Source organism: Caloenas nicobarica, chromosome 22 (assembly GCF_036013445.1).
Source record: "Caloenas nicobarica isolate bCalNic1 chromosome 22, bCalNic1.hap1, whole genome shotgun sequence".
In the NCBI taxonomy this organism is placed as follows: Eukaryota; Metazoa; Chordata; class Aves; order Columbiformes; family Columbidae; genus Caloenas; species Caloenas nicobarica.
This window is the reverse complement of record NC_088266.1, coordinates 1,600,835-1,617,903: the sequence shown is the minus strand read 5'-3', so window position 1 is coordinate 1,617,903 and position 17,069 is coordinate 1,600,835. Positions and strand designations below refer to the sequence as shown.

The following is a 17,069-nucleotide window of genomic DNA, read 5'->3' as shown; positions in this document are numbered from 1 at the left end:
CTGCAGGGACACACGCAAAGGAATCACAAACTTACTGTGCAAATTGTTGTGTTTCCACAGACAACTGGATATCCAAAGCACGTACAATGGCTAGGGCTAAAATTGCAGTTATATAGAAGGTTTTTAGAAAAGTATATGATTTTTTTCTAAAAATACTAAGGCAGAAGCAGAATCATAGGCTGCACGTGACACGGGGAGTCAGGAATATATAAAAATACACACTAGAAGTCCATCAGCAACACGGATAAATTATTCAGCAGCTTTTAAGTAGATCATGCAACACAATTAAGTGATATTTTGAAAACAAAAAGGAAAAAAACCCCTCAGTTAGAGACAAGGTCAAAACATAAACCAGAAGACGTTCCTGATACACATCGGGGAACCCGTAAACGTTTGTCATCAAATCCTGTGTCATTTCGGCACTGACACTAGGTGGCATCAGAAGGGTTCTGTTGTCGGGAGCGGAAAGAGTTGGGCTGTGCGTCCCCTCCCAACAAGTTAAATTCCGACCACTCTCTCCACCAAGCGTGACTCTTACAGCTGAGAGCAGAACCAGGTGCTTTACAAGCACAAGTATTTTGCCTTGCCAGATGCCAACAGTAAAGTTCAAGAAAACAAAATGAACTGACCAGATGTTTCTGGCTGCAGCACTTTTATTCAAACCCCCTGGAGGGCCTGAGGCTCAGATGTCTGACTTGGGAACGCACCCTCTCCTCCATTTCCAGCCGACTGCCCCATATTCAAGTAATCCACAGAGATCACCTTTCCAAAACTATGAAAAAGCCAGAGCTGCAGGCTGGCTTCTCTTCGCAACCCACGCTTCCAACTTGTATGTGGCAATCTGCGATGGTAGAGCGCCCACATGGACTTGCTGCCACAGGAGTGGAAATGCTAATTATCTTAATAATGTATAGCGCAGTTCCACCTTCACTAGAAAACTCAATGAACAATCTGGCACTACTCAGAGCCTGAAACGTCTGCTCACGTAAGGTCACCAGGACACACCAGCACCTTGAGAACACTGTAACCGGCAAAGCACGGAGCAAAAGTCTTACTGTGTGATAAAAAAAAGCCTCAGGGGAGGGAAAAGTGACACAAACCTGAAAAATATAAAATAATTCTTTGCACGTTTGGTTGGTGTGGTGTTTACATTGCAAGCTACTCACCTATAATAGCTGCTTTACAAACCGCTGTCATTAAAGCTCTAAGGAATGTCGGTGAACTCATCTGGCTTTCATCTAGATTAGCCTGAAACCAAGAGTAAATGGACCAGTTAAAAACACGCTGCTGCCGGAGAGCAACCGTTTCCAAAATCCACAGCTGCGTTTGGCAGCAAGTTCAAGTTCAGCAGAAGCTGCTGCAGCAGAAATCCAGTTCTCCCCTCTGTAAAAGCTCAGCTGTCCCATTCCCTTCTTCAAAAAGCTCAGGTACGTCAACATGCAACAAAAGTCCTCATGTGATCAACATTCAACTACTCCCACAACTAGTAGTTTGTCTCTAGAAACAAACCAAACCAGCAAGGCTTGGCTTTTACAATACCCATATGCATTTTCTAAAAGTTTCAGGCTTTTTCAACATTTTTTTTACAGCATGCTCCTTGGGTGGAGTTTTGCTTGTTTTGTAGAAGAAATTCAGAGAACGGGTGTGTAACTTGTCAAGGCTACAAAGAGCCTGTGAGTGTCCCCAGATTTTTATTCCACTCAACTTCTCTAACGGCACCAGAAAAATGACATTTCTGACACACTGCTGTAGCAACGGAAATAATTGAATTGAAGCTGACCGAGATTTAGCCGTAAGCACACATCTACATGAATCGGGTTGAAGATCATTTCAGCCACTAGATTTAAAATCTCACTTAAAGGATGCAGCAAGGATAGAAGGCAAAAAATCAGTGAGTTGACAGGGATTATTTTTTTTCTTTTTCTTTGTTTTCTCTTACAGTTACTGGTCCAATGCACTGGGAAAGATACACCTGCCCTCTGTGACTGCCCAGGACATTTTTGCAGCATGGCAGGGGGGAACTTGGTAAGTCATGTTGCAAAAAGCCATGAGAAGCTTGTATCTCATATTTTGTGAAGAAAGAACGTAGCGGTGTACTGGTCTAAAATGTAGTAAGTAACCAGAAGCAGTGTTTTCAGAGTCAAAAAGTCCGATATTTAAAAGGCAGTTACATATATGCATGTTAACATGGCTAAAATTCTTTCTTCCTAAAGCTTACTATGAAATAACTAATTACATATAGGTTTTAATTCTTTGGAAGTGTTGATTGCACAGACTTAATCATCTTCTTATCCTATGCCTAGGGAGGAGCCTGCAGAAATGCTCCTTTAGATGGGAAAATATTTACAAAAGCAGTTAATGAACTGTGTGCAGGGAGGGCGAAAAGAGTCTTTGTACCTCTACCCAGTCAAAGATTTGTTCATCATTCGCCTTGTCCTCAACAATGAGTTTTTCCAGCTGCTTGTTCAGTTCTTCTGCAGAGAGTTCTTTCTCTGAAAGTGCTTCTGAGGAACTGGAACAGTCGGATTCTGTGAAGTCCAACTTCTGCAACATCAGAAGCGATGATAAGAATTAGTTAAAAATATTTTCCTATGCTGAATTACACCAAACTGAGGCGGCAAACTACCCTTCATTCTGCTTTCTGGCATCTTTCAGCTGCTAAATTATCTTTACAATGATTTATACACATTTTCTGTTCCAAAGATTATAAAGCATTTTACGAACAAAGGGGAACTCCATTATCCAGCAAAGACAACCAGGCATCTCCGAGCAACTCCAGCCCCACACAATACAAGCACACACAAAATAAAGCGCGTATTGCTCAACTAAAACGACAGGGAGCTGGAATGCAATTACCAGAGCTGGCATTCGCTCACAAAAATTGTGGCTAATGCCCCGATTCATTGCAAAATGTGACAGAGGATCTACAGCCCCCTCACCAAGCCCCAGGCCTCGGTAATCCATTTGATTTCCTGCAGCGCAGCACTTCCTATGTGCTATTAATCAATAAAAAAACCGGGCGGTGGATCACTTGGGGCTCTAAAGGGAGAGCTCCAGCTTCTGCTGCAAAGTGCCCGCCGTCAGTCCTGGCTCCTCTTCATTGTGAAACTCACCGGGATCGTAACACAAGGTGGGATGAGGGAATAACTGCTACCACTTATTCTGCCCTTGCTGCAAAACTCATTCTTGAGTTTATTCCTCCCAGCTGGAGAAATCGATCTCCCGGAGGGGACAAGCCGGTCCTGGCATTTCAGAAAGGAAATAATCTAACCCCAACTTGGTGAGGGAGACACTTCACCCCACATCCCCTATCAACTATGCATAAGAGTATGATGGAAGAGGATTGAACAAGTAGGATGCGGGGGGAAAAAAAAAAATTAAAAAAAAAAAATAAAAAAAATCAGTGTATTGAAATAATTCATAAAGCAGATGCTTGCTCTGAACTCACTTGTTCCGTGAGAAAGGTATGTACATCCTCCCCTTCGGGTAAGTAGTCCTTCCAACTGAGGCCAGACTCCCTCCATAAGGCTCCCACTTTCTTATGGCTCTACAACACAAAAAAATGTATTCATTTTAAAGACCTGAGAGACAACTGGGGGAGCTTACGCAAACCGGAGTGGTGCAGCTGTGTCAGGAGAAATAAAGAACCGTTCAGCCACCAAACAAGATGCCTAGCAAGGAAGTGAGAACGTCTGGAAACCCCGTGCAAGAGAAATCATAGACGCAATCCTGCCACAGGTAGATAAGTCTTGTGGTCAAACGCCACAGTGATGGGTCGTAAACAAGGCATAACGTGAGACGTGGGGTTTGCAACGACTGCAGCCAGAGATTCCCTACGAAAAGTGACACATCTGAACAAGACACAGTTGCCCACGGCTGTGACACAGAGCTGGCAGTAGGTGACTTAGATTCTCCTCCTGACTGTCATTAACTTCCTCCGTGACTCATTCTCCCTCTGCCTTGATGTCAATTTTCATTAGCTGCTTTCGGAAAATAACTATTTACATGGCTGTTTTCTGTGTAGAGATCAAGCCTTAAATTCAGGTCCATAATACCAAGTTGACTTTTCAATTCCTACAATTTATTGCAAATGTTGAGAAAAGCTCCTTTGCAGCACATACAGTTCAACCTCCCACATCCTCTGATGTCACGCTGACCATTTGGTGTCCTGCCTGAGATGGCACATATGCAATAATTCTGACAAGAATAAAAATACTGATAATAACCAGCTCTTTTCACCCAAACGCTTTGCCAAAAATTTTATCTTGCAGCACCTGCGCAATGGAGATGACTGCGTAGCCTATTGTAAGCGCCGATAAAAGCAGCCCGATTGTCATTTTACAAAGCAGATTACAATATCCAGTTTACAATGCAGATTGTTAAGAGCTAATTGTGCTTAGTTCCTGCTACAGTTCATCAGGATCCAAATTAGGTGACTGATATTACACTGAAATACCCGAGTCCAAGCATGGGCCTGGATGAGATCGAATTAGAAACAGAAACCTAAACCTTGTGTTTCAACCCCCAGAGCACAGCAGCTTTCCTTTCACAGAACAGAGAAAAATAAACGGGAGTTGATTGTCCAAACAAGCATCAAACCTAAAATAAATAAACGAAAAGGTCACTATTTGCACTGCTAGACTAAATGCTCCTGGAACAATCAACCTTATTTGAATGCATGCTTAAAAAAAAAAAAAAAGAAAATAAAAGGGCAAGTGAGGGATTTTACAGGGTTTAAAATAGATACTATCCAAAGTGTGGTATTTAGCTGGCTTGAAAAAGAAAAAAAAAAAAAAAGACAAAAATGGAGACAGAGTTATAGGGAAACCACCAAACTGTTTGGACACACAACTGTGAAATGTGTAAGAGAGCTCTAGAAGTCACAGGGTGAAAAGGTGTCACTACCCCTAGTGCTGGGTGAATTTTAGGAGTTGGCAGGTTTCGTTTGGATAAGCACCCAGAAGTCTAGAGGCATCTGAAGCTTATCCGAACCCGCAGAACCTCTCCGGCCTGCAAGAACGGCTCTCGCGCAACATTCCTGGCACTTGCTGCTTCTGGTCAGCCCAGAAATCCCTTGAGAATGTCCCTCTTGCGGTATTTCAGCACCCTAGCTTCTGGAAGAAGCCAAGTGCAAAGGTACCTGCAAAAGGGAAAAGCGACGAGAAAAAAAAAAAAAAAAGTTAAACTTTTTGGAACCTCGTAAGGTTTGGTTTGAAACTGGGGATGAAGAGGCAGGTTTCCTGGGTTATTCCGGGGTTATCTGGAGCAGCTGACCCATCCCTAAATATCTTTTTGTGGGAAATGTGCAGGTTTTATGCATAAGCATGTCCTGGCTGCATCTATGAGCACTACACCCGGGCACTTACCATTTGTTTGCATAGAAGGTGCAAGATTTCAGCAAGCAAGACGCCGGCTCTTCCCACAGGAAGCAAAGGTTTGCTAAATTCTCTAGAATGAAAGAAAACCAGATATTTTATCCTTACAATTGGAATTGTCTGAAGATCATTTCATCTTCATAAAACAGTGCTCCAAGTCTGGAGTGCACGGCAAGGCGTAGTGACCGGAGGCAGAAAATCTGCTTTAATTTCTGCTAGTGATAAAGGATTTGATCCAGCTCGCACTGCCGATAAAATGCACTCGTGATGCAGTGCATTTGCCACAACAGGGCAAATTATTTTTATGTAACATCAAATCCACTCATTTTTGTGCGATGCTGCATTTGGGTAGCTGGACCCTTTTTGGTGAAAAGGCTGTTATTGATTTAATCCACTACTTACAGGAAACGGAAACCATTCAATTGGCTTCTAGTTAATCCCCAAATACATAAGGACATGTAGAAAATACAGAAACTCTGGTCCTGAATGCAGTTTCCAGGTTTTGAGCCCGCGTTTAAGGCAATCCCAGGTGGCAGCTCTTCCCTCTGAGACACGCAGACTCCTGCACGACACTTTGCTCTCTTCAAATCCAGTTCTCAGAGCCTCACCGTGCTCTCAAACGACTCCCACCATACAACACTGGCGTATTTTTTAGCTCAGCTCATACAAACAGGATTGAAATCAATTTACAGATAAAACTTTCACCCCTGAGTGGTGACTACAGAGCTCAACCTCCCGTCCCACCACAGCTTTCGGCCCAGTGCAAGTCCTGAACGACGGGCAGCGAGAAGCTGAGCCTCTAATACTATCAGTTTTTTATCTACTCGTGAGAACCACGCTGTGAAAATCCTATAGCACAGCCAGGCACACAGCTCAGCTCGACTGACGCTGAAAAAAACAGCATTGCTTACTGTATAAGTTCTCTCATAGAGATTCCTCCTTCTTTTAACATGGGGGTCACCAACTCAGCCAGGTACAACCAAATATGGGGTATATCTATGGCCATGTCATCCGCCATCTCCAAGGTATCTGAAAAACTTGAGAAAAAGGAAAGAAAAATGTCAAGCATCAAACAGAATTTAATTTCAGGCTTTGAGCTAATCTGCACTATAAAAATTCCTGGTTACAGAAGAGAGAAGGGGAAAGGAGAGAATCCCAAAGGTAACGAAAAAAGCTATTTCCATCTTATGTTTTCAGTGCTTCAAAACTGCCCGGAGTGAATTTCTATGCAGTAACATGGAGGGTGTGTGGAAAAGGAATCGCCTTCCATAAAACCAGCAGGTGCATCCAAGGAAAGATCCATTTACAATAATTCTTATATCCCAGAGATAAACAGTATGCTAACTAGTAAACCATGTAAAAGTAAAAATAGCATTTTTGGCTATAAATACAAAACATCCAATAAATGAAGCCTTCTTAAAAGTATCAAAATGTCTACTGAAGGGGGATGAGTAGTAATAAAAATTCAAGTGTAAGGGAAGCAGCAAAATGTCTGTAAAATGTAAAACCATGCAAGAAAAATGTTCAATGCACCATCCAGGACAGAAAACACAGCAGGATGAATTACAAAAATCGCTCCCCAACTCTGGATACAGGTTCCAGAATGACTCAAAATTCATCTTTCTGATAAAACCCTTGTAGGTGCCTTTGCTTCCCATGGCTGGTACAAGACGATCATTTTTCTGGTTCTCCTGCCATTCTTCATCATGATTCATTTCTCCCTGAAAACCCTGACAATTCTGAGTTCCAGTTTAGTGACTACAAATTCACATTTTTCTCTCGTGCTTCAAAACCAGAAACCACCTTTGCTTTGTTCTTCATGTCCTCTGCTACTCGTTCAGCCCAGGTTTGCCCCAGTGTTTCTGTCAGGAATCACTTTCCCGTTGCGCATGTCCAGACTCGCGCTGTGACCAGTACTCGTCCCCTAGCCCCGAATTATACGGTAATCTGTCATGTGTGAATCAGCACCGTGGTTTTCGGTGTTCTCCTGTGCCCGCTAAACACCACTTGCCCTTTCATCATCTTCAGGAGCTGCTTCACTTTGTTTATGCCACATTGAGCCCACACGTCCCACTAGTTCATCAAAATTCTACTTATTTGGCATCGCAAACACTTTAAAGCCTGGAATGGCTTTAATCACAATCCGTTACGGAAATGTATCACTTCAAATGAGTCGGTTTGACCACTGGCGACTGCATGGACACAGAGGAGCGTTTTCCCTGTGGATATGTATTTTTTTTACTGCTGTTCCACATGGTTTTGAACTCAGGCTGCTTGAGTTTTTCCTATGAGCCACTGGATTGCATCGCGATGAAATTCACTGCCAGCCACGGGCACAGGGAGACCACCAGAGCAGTCAGCACTACCACAACGAGACATGATTCAAATAAAACCTATAATTCTCTAAATTCTCCTTCTCAGCCCCTCAAGGACATGCCTGCTCCTTAAAGTCGAGTTATCCTGAGCAACAGGATCGTTCTCCCGGCAGCAGAGTGGCTGCGGCTCTGTGGACGCGCAGGACGTTGGGCTCCACGGCTCCCAGGCATTAACGTCACATGAAGATTTTTGATTTCTTCCTCTTCTTTTAATCATATTCAGTGATTTGCCAAAAGGCAAATTGACAAATGCATCACAAAACAGACATCTAAACAAATATACATTTAAATATACAACTAGGTATTTGCTTAGAAATAAATACTCATATAAATGTGAAAATATTTAGGTTGAAATACTTAAAAATATATTACAGTCATTCTATTACTTATAAATACACCCAGGTGAAAATACTCCTTCAAAATGGATGTGTGGAGAAGGCGGGACACCAAAGCAAGGTGGGAAATCACTCCTCTCCAACACACAAGAAGAAAAGCGTCTGTTTCAACGTGCAGGATACAAACCCCTTGAAGAAATCCTGCTTGCTGAGCTTTCCTGCCTGCACCAACTGATGCAACAACTGGCCCATGTGATCCCTGGTGATCTGACTCCTCTCCAGCGTCGACTCCACTCCCACCCGCACGAAAACCGGCAGCAGGTTCTGGGCGCTCAGCTCCTCCACGCACTGCATCGCTTCCTGTTCCAACGACACACAGCGTCACTTGCCCGAACCGAAAACATCCGAAAACGCGCCAAGAAAAAGATTTTCTACTACAACATAGCTTTTTTTTTTTTTAAAAAAACCCGAGAATTTAGTGAAGCTGCCAGGTAAAGATGCTGAACTAGGCTGCGGAACCTCATCACAAATCACCACTGAGATGGCAATTGAATAATAATAATAATGAGAATTTATACCGGGCAGGCAACAATTTTTAGAAGACACAATCACACTCCAGGGTACAGTTCGGCTGCTCGGTGAAAGGACAGAAATTGTCTTTTGGATGCCACCAAAACACCTATTATTTCATCAAATATCAAGCCAAGTTGAAAAGAGGACATCAGGTTAGATTCATTGCTGACATGATCTGGCACCGAAATGCCTGAGTTACAAACTCAGACCATATAAAGCGGCAGAAAATAGGTGGGGAGCATTGGGAGGAACATTTCCTCTTCAGAAAGCTGCTACTTTCTGGCACGTACATTTTGTAACCTAAGCAAGTAAAACACTCTTAAATAAGAGACTTTCAGAGAAGCGCTCAATGTCACTCTTCAAGAATCTCCGCTGTCATCAGCAAAGATCCTCCACTGACCTCAGTTCAGCCCGAGGGATCTCAACGGGCTTCCTGACTAAAGACATTTGCTCTCTCTCAGGTTACGCCTTCAGTTATGAACAACTGGCAGCCCCAGATGTGTTTCTGGAGGTCCTGGATGGTTTTTTGTGCAGGTCACAAGCCTGGTGGCCCCAGCCCGTGGGCTCAGGTCAGAGCTTTTCCGCCAGACGTCCCCGACACCCGCCGGTGTCTGCGGGACAGCCGGGCGAACACGCCGCCGGTCACCGGCACAGAGCTCGGCAGGTTTCATTTACAGTCAGGTTAAATACTGAAGGCTAAAATCCTGCGAAACAGGGCTATTCCTCTGCTATATGCTACATTAACGCACTCATATAATGTGAGTTTAAGCTGACTTAGCCAGACACTTTGCTGCACGCTGCGTTTGAAGAGCACTGAGAACTTACAATTATCCAATAACACCCTAATGCAAAGGAGCTGCCTCAATCTAATGTATTTTTTTTAACCAGATGTGCGCCTGTTTAACACAATTCAACTCCATTTCCATCCAGCCATAAAAAAATGTAATTGTATTGGAACTGAAGAAGCCCCTTAGCCCAGACCCCCAGGGGTCCGACTGTCAAGTCTATTGTAAAATGAAAAAGGACCAGAGATTCCTCGGTTAACCAGCCCCGCCGGCCCCCACTCCTGCAGGATTTAATAATCTCTCCTGATACCTGTGAACCCAAAACAACCCATTGCAAGAATATTCCTCTTTCTGATTTTAATCAGAAGCACAATGAAGTGCAGAAGCAGCAATGCTGCATTTAATGTGCCGAACCAGGAACTCACTGGCAGGTTCGTAAAACTTATTTCAGCAAATAATTTCAGCCAATGTAATGCTTTTTGCAAACTCCCTGAACAGGCTAAAAATCCATCTACAAGGGAGATAAAACTTCCACCTTTAACTAGGAAGTGATGACAGCTGCTCAGGCATTTTTCGATGTTTATTAAAAATACTCCGGAATGGTTTGTTCAATATTTAGTATTGCTTTATCTGCCTCCAGACCAGAACAGCACATGCTTTGATAACTGAGTGAAAACCTCAGCTTATTTTCCCACTTTTCTGCTTCCAAAATTGCTGTTATTTTAGAGCTGCCCAGCGATTCATGACAGATACACACATTTTGCTACTTCCAATGCACAAGCTGGACTATTTTTCCTGTTACTAGCGGGGCAGAAAACAAGCTGGGGAGACAACCCTCCTACAAAAGCTCAGGGAGCTGGGTGCTCACAGAGACTGTGTTCCCAGAGAGAAAACATCGCAGAAAGGTCTGGGGGACTTAAGTGAGGTTTTCCTTTTGCTTACCTTAAAATCGTTAATATGCAAGAACTCATCAATGATAGATTTGCATTTTCTCTCTATTTCCTCTTCTGATAGCGAAGGCTTTTCTTGGGCTGGAGCCGGGGGAGCTTCTGGTTTGGCTGGTAGAAATAGAAGAAAAAAAAAAAAAATCACATTTCGAAAAGGAAAATCAACATCATTTTCAGAGATGATGTTCTGAGAACAGAAGTTCCTGTCCCACCATCAGACACGGGTCACTTCTTTCTTGGCTACATTTCCCCTGTATGAAGAACTCTGAATATTTCTGTAAATCAACCTCCTCGCAGAAACAGTTGGCAGTGACACAGGTTGCAACACCTTCAGAGCTCTCTATCAACATTCAATAATTAAACTTGGAGCTGTTACAGGCGGCTGCAAATTTTGAACGTGCTGACTGCGACAGGCAGTGACCCAACGCAATCTAATCGCATCCCAAAATCCTGGTCCCCATGGAGTCCTTCACAAAGTCCCAGAGTTTCAAGACGAGCGTGTGCTGTGTCATGGTGTTCGTCCCTGTAGCAGTTTTTAGATATTTCCCAGGGAAGGAACAAAACGCTGTGCTTATCGCACAGGTTCTGTCCACAGAAAAATCGCTTGAAGTGTCCCCGATACTTTCTGACTAACAAATCAGCTCAGGCTGGCAGGAGCACAAAGCTGCAGCACTGACAAGGTGACGCCCTGGGAAATGTTTGGTAAGGGTAGAAACAGCCTTACTGGGCACCGAAGAAGCGTTTCTGCAGAAGTGACAGTGATTCTGGGGACTTTGAGCCCAGAAACCAGCAGCAATAGAATATGACCGGGCAAGACAAGGCCACGGAGTGGTGTTTTGCTGGTATCTCCAAGGAACAAGCGCCAGGACCAGAGGAAACAGCCTCAAGTTGCGCCAGGGGAGGTTGAGGTTGGATCTGGGGAACAATTTCTTCCCCAAAGGGCTGTGGGGCATTGGAACAGGCTGCCCAGGGCAGTGCTGGAGTCACCATCCCTGGAGGGGTTGGACAGACGGACATCAGGTTCTCAGGACATGGGGCAGTGCCGGGGCTGGGGAACGGTTGGACGCGATGAGCTTGAGGGGCTGTTCCAACCAAAATGATTCTGTGATTCTATGAATCCTAAGGTGGAGCTGCTGAGAGCAGCAGATGCCAAGGCTGTGTCAATCAATCAGTTGTATAACAAACCTCTGGGATGACAATCACAGCTCGACGATGCGTCGCTGCGGGCCAAATATTCACACCGCTGCGCCGAAACCCATCACTTGCTCCGACAGATTTTTCCCTTATGACTTTTCACAAACCCAGCAAGATTCCCCGAGCGTGGAAGAGCCGCTTACCAGATTCCTTGGCTTTGCTCCTCTCTGCCTCCGTGCTGTTCCTGTCCATCTCCATGCCGCCCGTTAACTGCTTCACCGTCTCCAGCATCTCCCTCCGCTGCTCCTCCTGCGCCTGATTGTCGAGCAGCAGCTCTTTGCTGCTGCTGCCCCGCAGGAAGGTGTTGGGACGGGACAGGGACGGCGGGAGAGGTTTGTCGTTCTTCTCCCTGCCCGTGCTCCCGCGACTGCGCAACAAAAAACACGTGCTTAGAGATAACGGTACAAGTGACCCCTGCTCACTATGCTGTACTGTTAGAAAAGACACTGGATAAAACTTTATGGTAACTGCAGGAAAAAATAAAATGAATCACAACCCAAACCAAATGGGACTCTTGTCTCGACTTTACAGTTGTAGCTACAGAGAATATAATCAAAATTAATGCAAGTCTCGGAGATACACAAACACAAATAATCACAGGGTGGGCAGGCAGAGCCAACGCTTCCTGGAGAACACATGGAAAAGCAATGAAGTCCTTACAGAACCTGTTTGATATGCAGAACGGTGAATTTTATAATGTAAAGGCCCCGCTTTACTGAGAAATGGTACGAGTAGCGTATTTTTACCCATTTATTGAAAAACAGCTTCCAAATAGCGAAGGCTACCAGCAAGAGGTGACAAGGATCTGTCTTATTAATTACTGTGTTAATGAGCTAAAATGATACTAAAATGGAATAATCTCCAGGTAAGCCAGAGTTTTAGTGAAATAGGAGGGAAAACCTCAGAGGGACAAACGCAAGAAAACAGTCCGGCTGAATCCACCACTGATTCCAACCGGTGCACCTACTTATTACAACATTTTATCCAAAGAGTTTTTAACCTGTTATGAACTATTAGCAAATGTATCCTTAGATAAAGCGTGACTGAAAAGCGGAAACTAAAATATTCCCCGTAACGGCTTTAAAAATTAATACAACCTGTCCCTCCTAAGATACTATAAAAAATGCAGGTGTTTTAAGTTAACTCAAAGCACATTGTGAGGGGAAAGCCTCAACTCAATGAAATCCTTTCTTTCTGCGTGCTGGCAACTAGAGCAAGTGCGAAGCGCAGGTGTACGGACAGACGGGACGGTCACCGACGCTTACCTAGTTAAGGCCCTGCGCGAATCTAACTCTGAGGATGTGGATGAGGCAGAAACGGATGAGACTGGAGGCTGCAGCGCAGAAAATCTGTTCAAACTAGTGGCACTTGGTCGTAAGGAGTCTGGGAGAGCGGAAAGACAACACAGGAGAGCGACAACAAGGTCAGTAGCCGCCGACGCCTTCGCATCACAAAATCATTGAAGCGATATCTGGTTTTTGGAGTGACGGGGAGAGAATCGAAGGGAAAGGGCTGGTCCTGCCGCACTTTAGCCCCGCACAAACATGTATTCCCACCCAATTCTGTGCTTGGCAAGGGCAGCTGGTAGCGAAGCGGAGGGTGAGGACCGTCCTGACTCACCCATCTCGCTTGCCTTCGCTCCACCGCTGCTGCCCTTCCCCCAGCTGCCCAGCTGGGCTTTAGGCACAAGCTGAATCTTCTCATCTATCGTGGGCTGTAAAACACATCACGAAATACCATTAACAAGGGCAAACTGTACATCTTAATAATAAATGGGGTATTTTTTGGCAACAATCCCCATCTTGTGAATACCAAAATACACTTCAACACATTTTTGGGAGACCAAACCCTAGCCAAAGGCAGAGGATGCAAACAAGGGGCATCACAAACAGCCTCTTCCGAAGTGTCAGGGAAAGACATTCCCAAAGACCAGGAGCTTCTGTTTATTGGGAACCCCGAAGCTCACAAAGGAGGAAAAAGCCCAGCATATCAGCACTTGAGAGATGCTCAGTTTGTTTGTGATGAGTAAACGGTTCTGCTGCCCACTCACCTTCCAGTCGTGGCTTTAGGGCGAATCTGCACAGTAACAAAATTCAGAGGGCGAAGAACAACAATAGGTTGCAGAACTTGGGGGGAAAAAGGGGTGTCTGACAAGAAGAGAACATGGATTTTACACTGCTCGGTAGGTGAATTTACTGATACGGAGATTGTGACCCCCACAGGTCTCTTTGTACGAGCTCCTCTCTCCTCCCAATAACGCAGCTGTTGTGGAGCTGGTTCCATTTGTACCCTGTTTGTACTAAAGGCGTAGAAGGACTATTCCCAGATGAGCCATAAGCCCAGACAAAAGCAGGCTGAATCCCTCCCGTTAATTAAGTTTTAGAGTCTGTTTTATGACTTTGGCAAGGAACAAACTGAGCTTGATCTGCAGAATGGCCACAGTGTGTCCAGGTCCTGCTTTACAGCTCCCCAAGCATCCAGGCACTGAGAGTGAAATTTGAGGAGAGTGACATTAACTGGGACAAGGGAATGTCTAGAAAACACCCTGATTTATGTGAAAAATGCAGTTCTTCGGGAGAAATCCCAAAGCTGTTCTGAAAATCATGAAAAAAGGCAAAATCTCCAAGCTTTCCTAACCTGCAGCCTGAAAGAAATGTCCCAAAATCCCCACTTTAATGGTAAAATAACAGGAAGATGCTCAGGATGCTGCATCTGTGACATGTCAGGAACATTTTGTTTTCAAATTGAATGTGGCATCCTCGTTCTGCTAAAAAGCCGTGTCAGAAAAGGGCCTTAAGAACTTGAGGCAGCAAAGGATTTCTATGGGATGTTGGAGACGCCTTCCGTAACAGCCACACGAAGGGCTCCGTCACCACCGCGCACGATAACCCGGCTCACATCCTCTTTTCATCATTTAAGAGAACACAGATTTTCCAACTTAGGGAATTTCTGGGTCACTAAAAAGACACTATTTCCCTTAGAACAAGCAAAACAGGAACATTCAGAAGACAACGGAGTCCTCTTTTGTGCTTTATTCATGCCCAGTACTAACTCTGAGCATTTGAAATATCCCAAAAAGCAAGTTTGGACTTGTAAACATCATAACAGCCTTTCCTAGACAGACAGATATGATAAGGTAAGACCTGCTCCGAACGAGTCTCGTGCTGGCACCTACCTTGGTGATTTTAAGGAACTTGGTGGGGTCCAGCACTCGGCTGTTCTTTGCCCCCTGCACAGTGTTCCAACCGCCTTCATCGACCCGCTGGACACCTGCCAGACGACAAACACAACCCTCAGCTCATCCCCGCAGCACCCCGGGAGAACGTGGGCGACCGTCTCCAAGTTCAACAGGAGGAAGAAAAGACAACGGCACGTTTCTGCTGAGCCTCAGCACAATCCTGTGCAGAAATCACGTCTTTTGGAGTATTTCTTCAGCCTTAAATGACATAACTAGCTTGCCTTTCTTATTACAAAATAGCCTTGCCATAAAAGATCTCACTGTTTCCAAGGGCTGGTTTTGGCAGTGATTCTTCCCAGTGAGATTTCTCAGTGTGTGTTCTTGCGACAGGTTCCGGCTGGACGCCCTGTGTGTTCACAAGCTCACAAAACGAGCGGAGGACGAGCCTTTGCCAACCCAAAGCCCCGCTTGTTACGCAGATTTCAGCAGCGCTGGACTAGTCTAGACAGAACCATTCAAGCAGTCGCAAGTTCCTTACTCTCTCCTGATGACAGTTTTCAGATAATTAAAGCAAATCTACGTGTATTTTCCTTATGCCCTGTTTTCACAGCACTTTTATTTGACAATCTCAGTATTTAAGAATCCCAAAGATGACTTTTCTCCTTGTCCTGCTCTGTCCCAGTCATTCCAAATTCACCTTCAGGTAGTGCCACCCTCGAGGCCTGGCAGCAATTTAATGTAATTCCAAGACAATTTCTCATGCTGAGTTAACACCTCACAACTTTAACAGCTAAAGACAACATGGTTACTCTTGAAATTAGACACTATTCTCTTGAAATTAGATGCTGCTGCAGACAAGAATGGATGGCACATCTGACTTGTACGCAGTAACTTGTTGTAACAGATTTCTGGCAGCCTGTTGCACAATCAAATATGGTTTGCATGAACACAAAACTTAAGCACTATTGGTCGGCGATGGTTTATTTTTACCCAAGGGATTCGCCCCTGAAAAACACTCACAGTGAACCCATGGCAAGTCTGTCCCTCCTCCAGCCTCAGCCATAACCAGCCCCCAATTCCCTTTGCTCATTACACTTAGGAAAAAAAATGACATTTTTCTTTTATCTGGGATTCTGACTATGGCCACTGGATGTGATATGAGTGAAACGAGCAGCCAAAGTGGATTTTACTTTACCTGGTCTCCTCTTCTCTTTGGTCATAAGTTGTTGGACCTTCCTCTGTTCTTCTTGCTCTTCAATCTTGGCTTCTTTATGAATCTGCTCAATGGTCTTCGGGCCCTGGTCTGCTCTCCGGGACACCCAGTTGCACTAGGAGAGAAGGAAACACGAGCTCAGAGATATTTCCAGCAAAGTGCTGTAAACGGGGTATTTTGAACACCGCGAACAAGGCCTAATCCTCCCTCCCTGGTAACCTGTTCGAGGGGCAGCTCCCCACGGCACCGGGGAAGATTTGGTGCTGCCGGGTCACGTTGCGGACACGGTTAACCCAGCACCACAGGTCAAAGCCGTATACTCTGGTATACAGGCTGTGCTGGATGTCTTGGTGGAGAATGGAGGCTGCGGTGAAAGAGCTTCTGGAGAGGCATGACTGAATTAAAGATATTTTAACCCCTGGCACCCTGCACATGCCCAGCTTTCCAGTCCTTCCAGGTTCAGAGGAAAGAGATGGAGCAGAGGGAAGCTGCCGTCACTCTCTGTTTATTACCGACGCTGTTCACTGGGGCCCTTCCTCCAAGTTTGAGTTAAAAAACGAAACCCTGAAAATAAAGAAGCAAGAAGCGACTGTGTTTTATCTGGAGATGGTGCTTTGCCACTCCAGGGATCGTGATGGCTGGGACAGGAATCCTGCAGAGAGAGGTGGAGCTGTCTCTCCACAAAACATTTCCACTGCTTGATGTGTCTATTCAACCACACACTGCACAGATCCATCTACCCCCAGAATAACCAGACTGGCTCTTGATTCTGCTACAACCTTATTACAACTTTTAGAGTAATATCTTTGTGTACCCTGCAGTCAAAATGGTGACTTCAGCCTCCACAAAACCCCAAACCAGCTTCATAACTGCTATTTTATGAGTAAAACCTGCTCAGGATTTCAGTCTTGAGACCAGCGCTGCTAAAGCTGCGCTGCTGTCAGCGTCGACGGGGTGAAATTACAGGTGCTTGGGAAGGTTGGAGCGAGCTGCACTCACATCTTTAACCATGTGGTGTACAGACACCCTTCACTGTACGAGAATACGGGTCTAACGACTTGGCCGTGTTCAAAACTTGATTACAAGAGGGACAG

At 44.9% G+C, this 17,069-nt stretch overlaps 1 protein-coding gene across 6 annotated transcripts in view; it reads right to left on the bottom strand.

The window, feature by feature from the left end:
- Positions 1-17,069, bottom strand: part of EIF4G3 (eukaryotic translation initiation factor 4 gamma 3) — a 132,267-nt gene that overhangs the window by 2,571 nt on the left and 112,627 nt on the right. For all 6 annotated transcript variants that reach the window (XM_065649808.1, XM_065649809.1, XM_065649811.1 and 3 more), the window contains 12 exons: positions 15,958-16,090; positions 14,760-14,854; positions 13,205-13,298; positions 12,850-12,967; positions 11,728-11,951; positions 10,386-10,501; positions 8,273-8,445; positions 6,287-6,412; positions 5,367-5,448; positions 3,449-3,547; positions 2,398-2,544; positions 1,167-1,248 (listed from right to left, as the gene is read on the bottom strand). In XM_065649808.1, the coding sequence (XP_065505880.1) occupies positions 1,167-1,248; positions 2,398-2,544; positions 3,449-3,547; positions 5,367-5,448; positions 6,287-6,412; positions 8,273-8,445; positions 10,386-10,501; positions 11,728-11,951; positions 12,850-12,967; positions 13,205-13,298; positions 14,760-14,854; positions 15,958-16,090 (1,489 nt within the window). The remainder of the gene's footprint in view (positions 1-1,166; positions 1,249-2,397; positions 2,545-3,448; positions 3,548-5,366; positions 5,449-6,286; positions 6,413-8,272; positions 8,446-10,385; positions 10,502-11,727; positions 11,952-12,849; positions 12,968-13,204; positions 13,299-14,759; positions 14,855-15,957; positions 16,091-17,069) is intronic.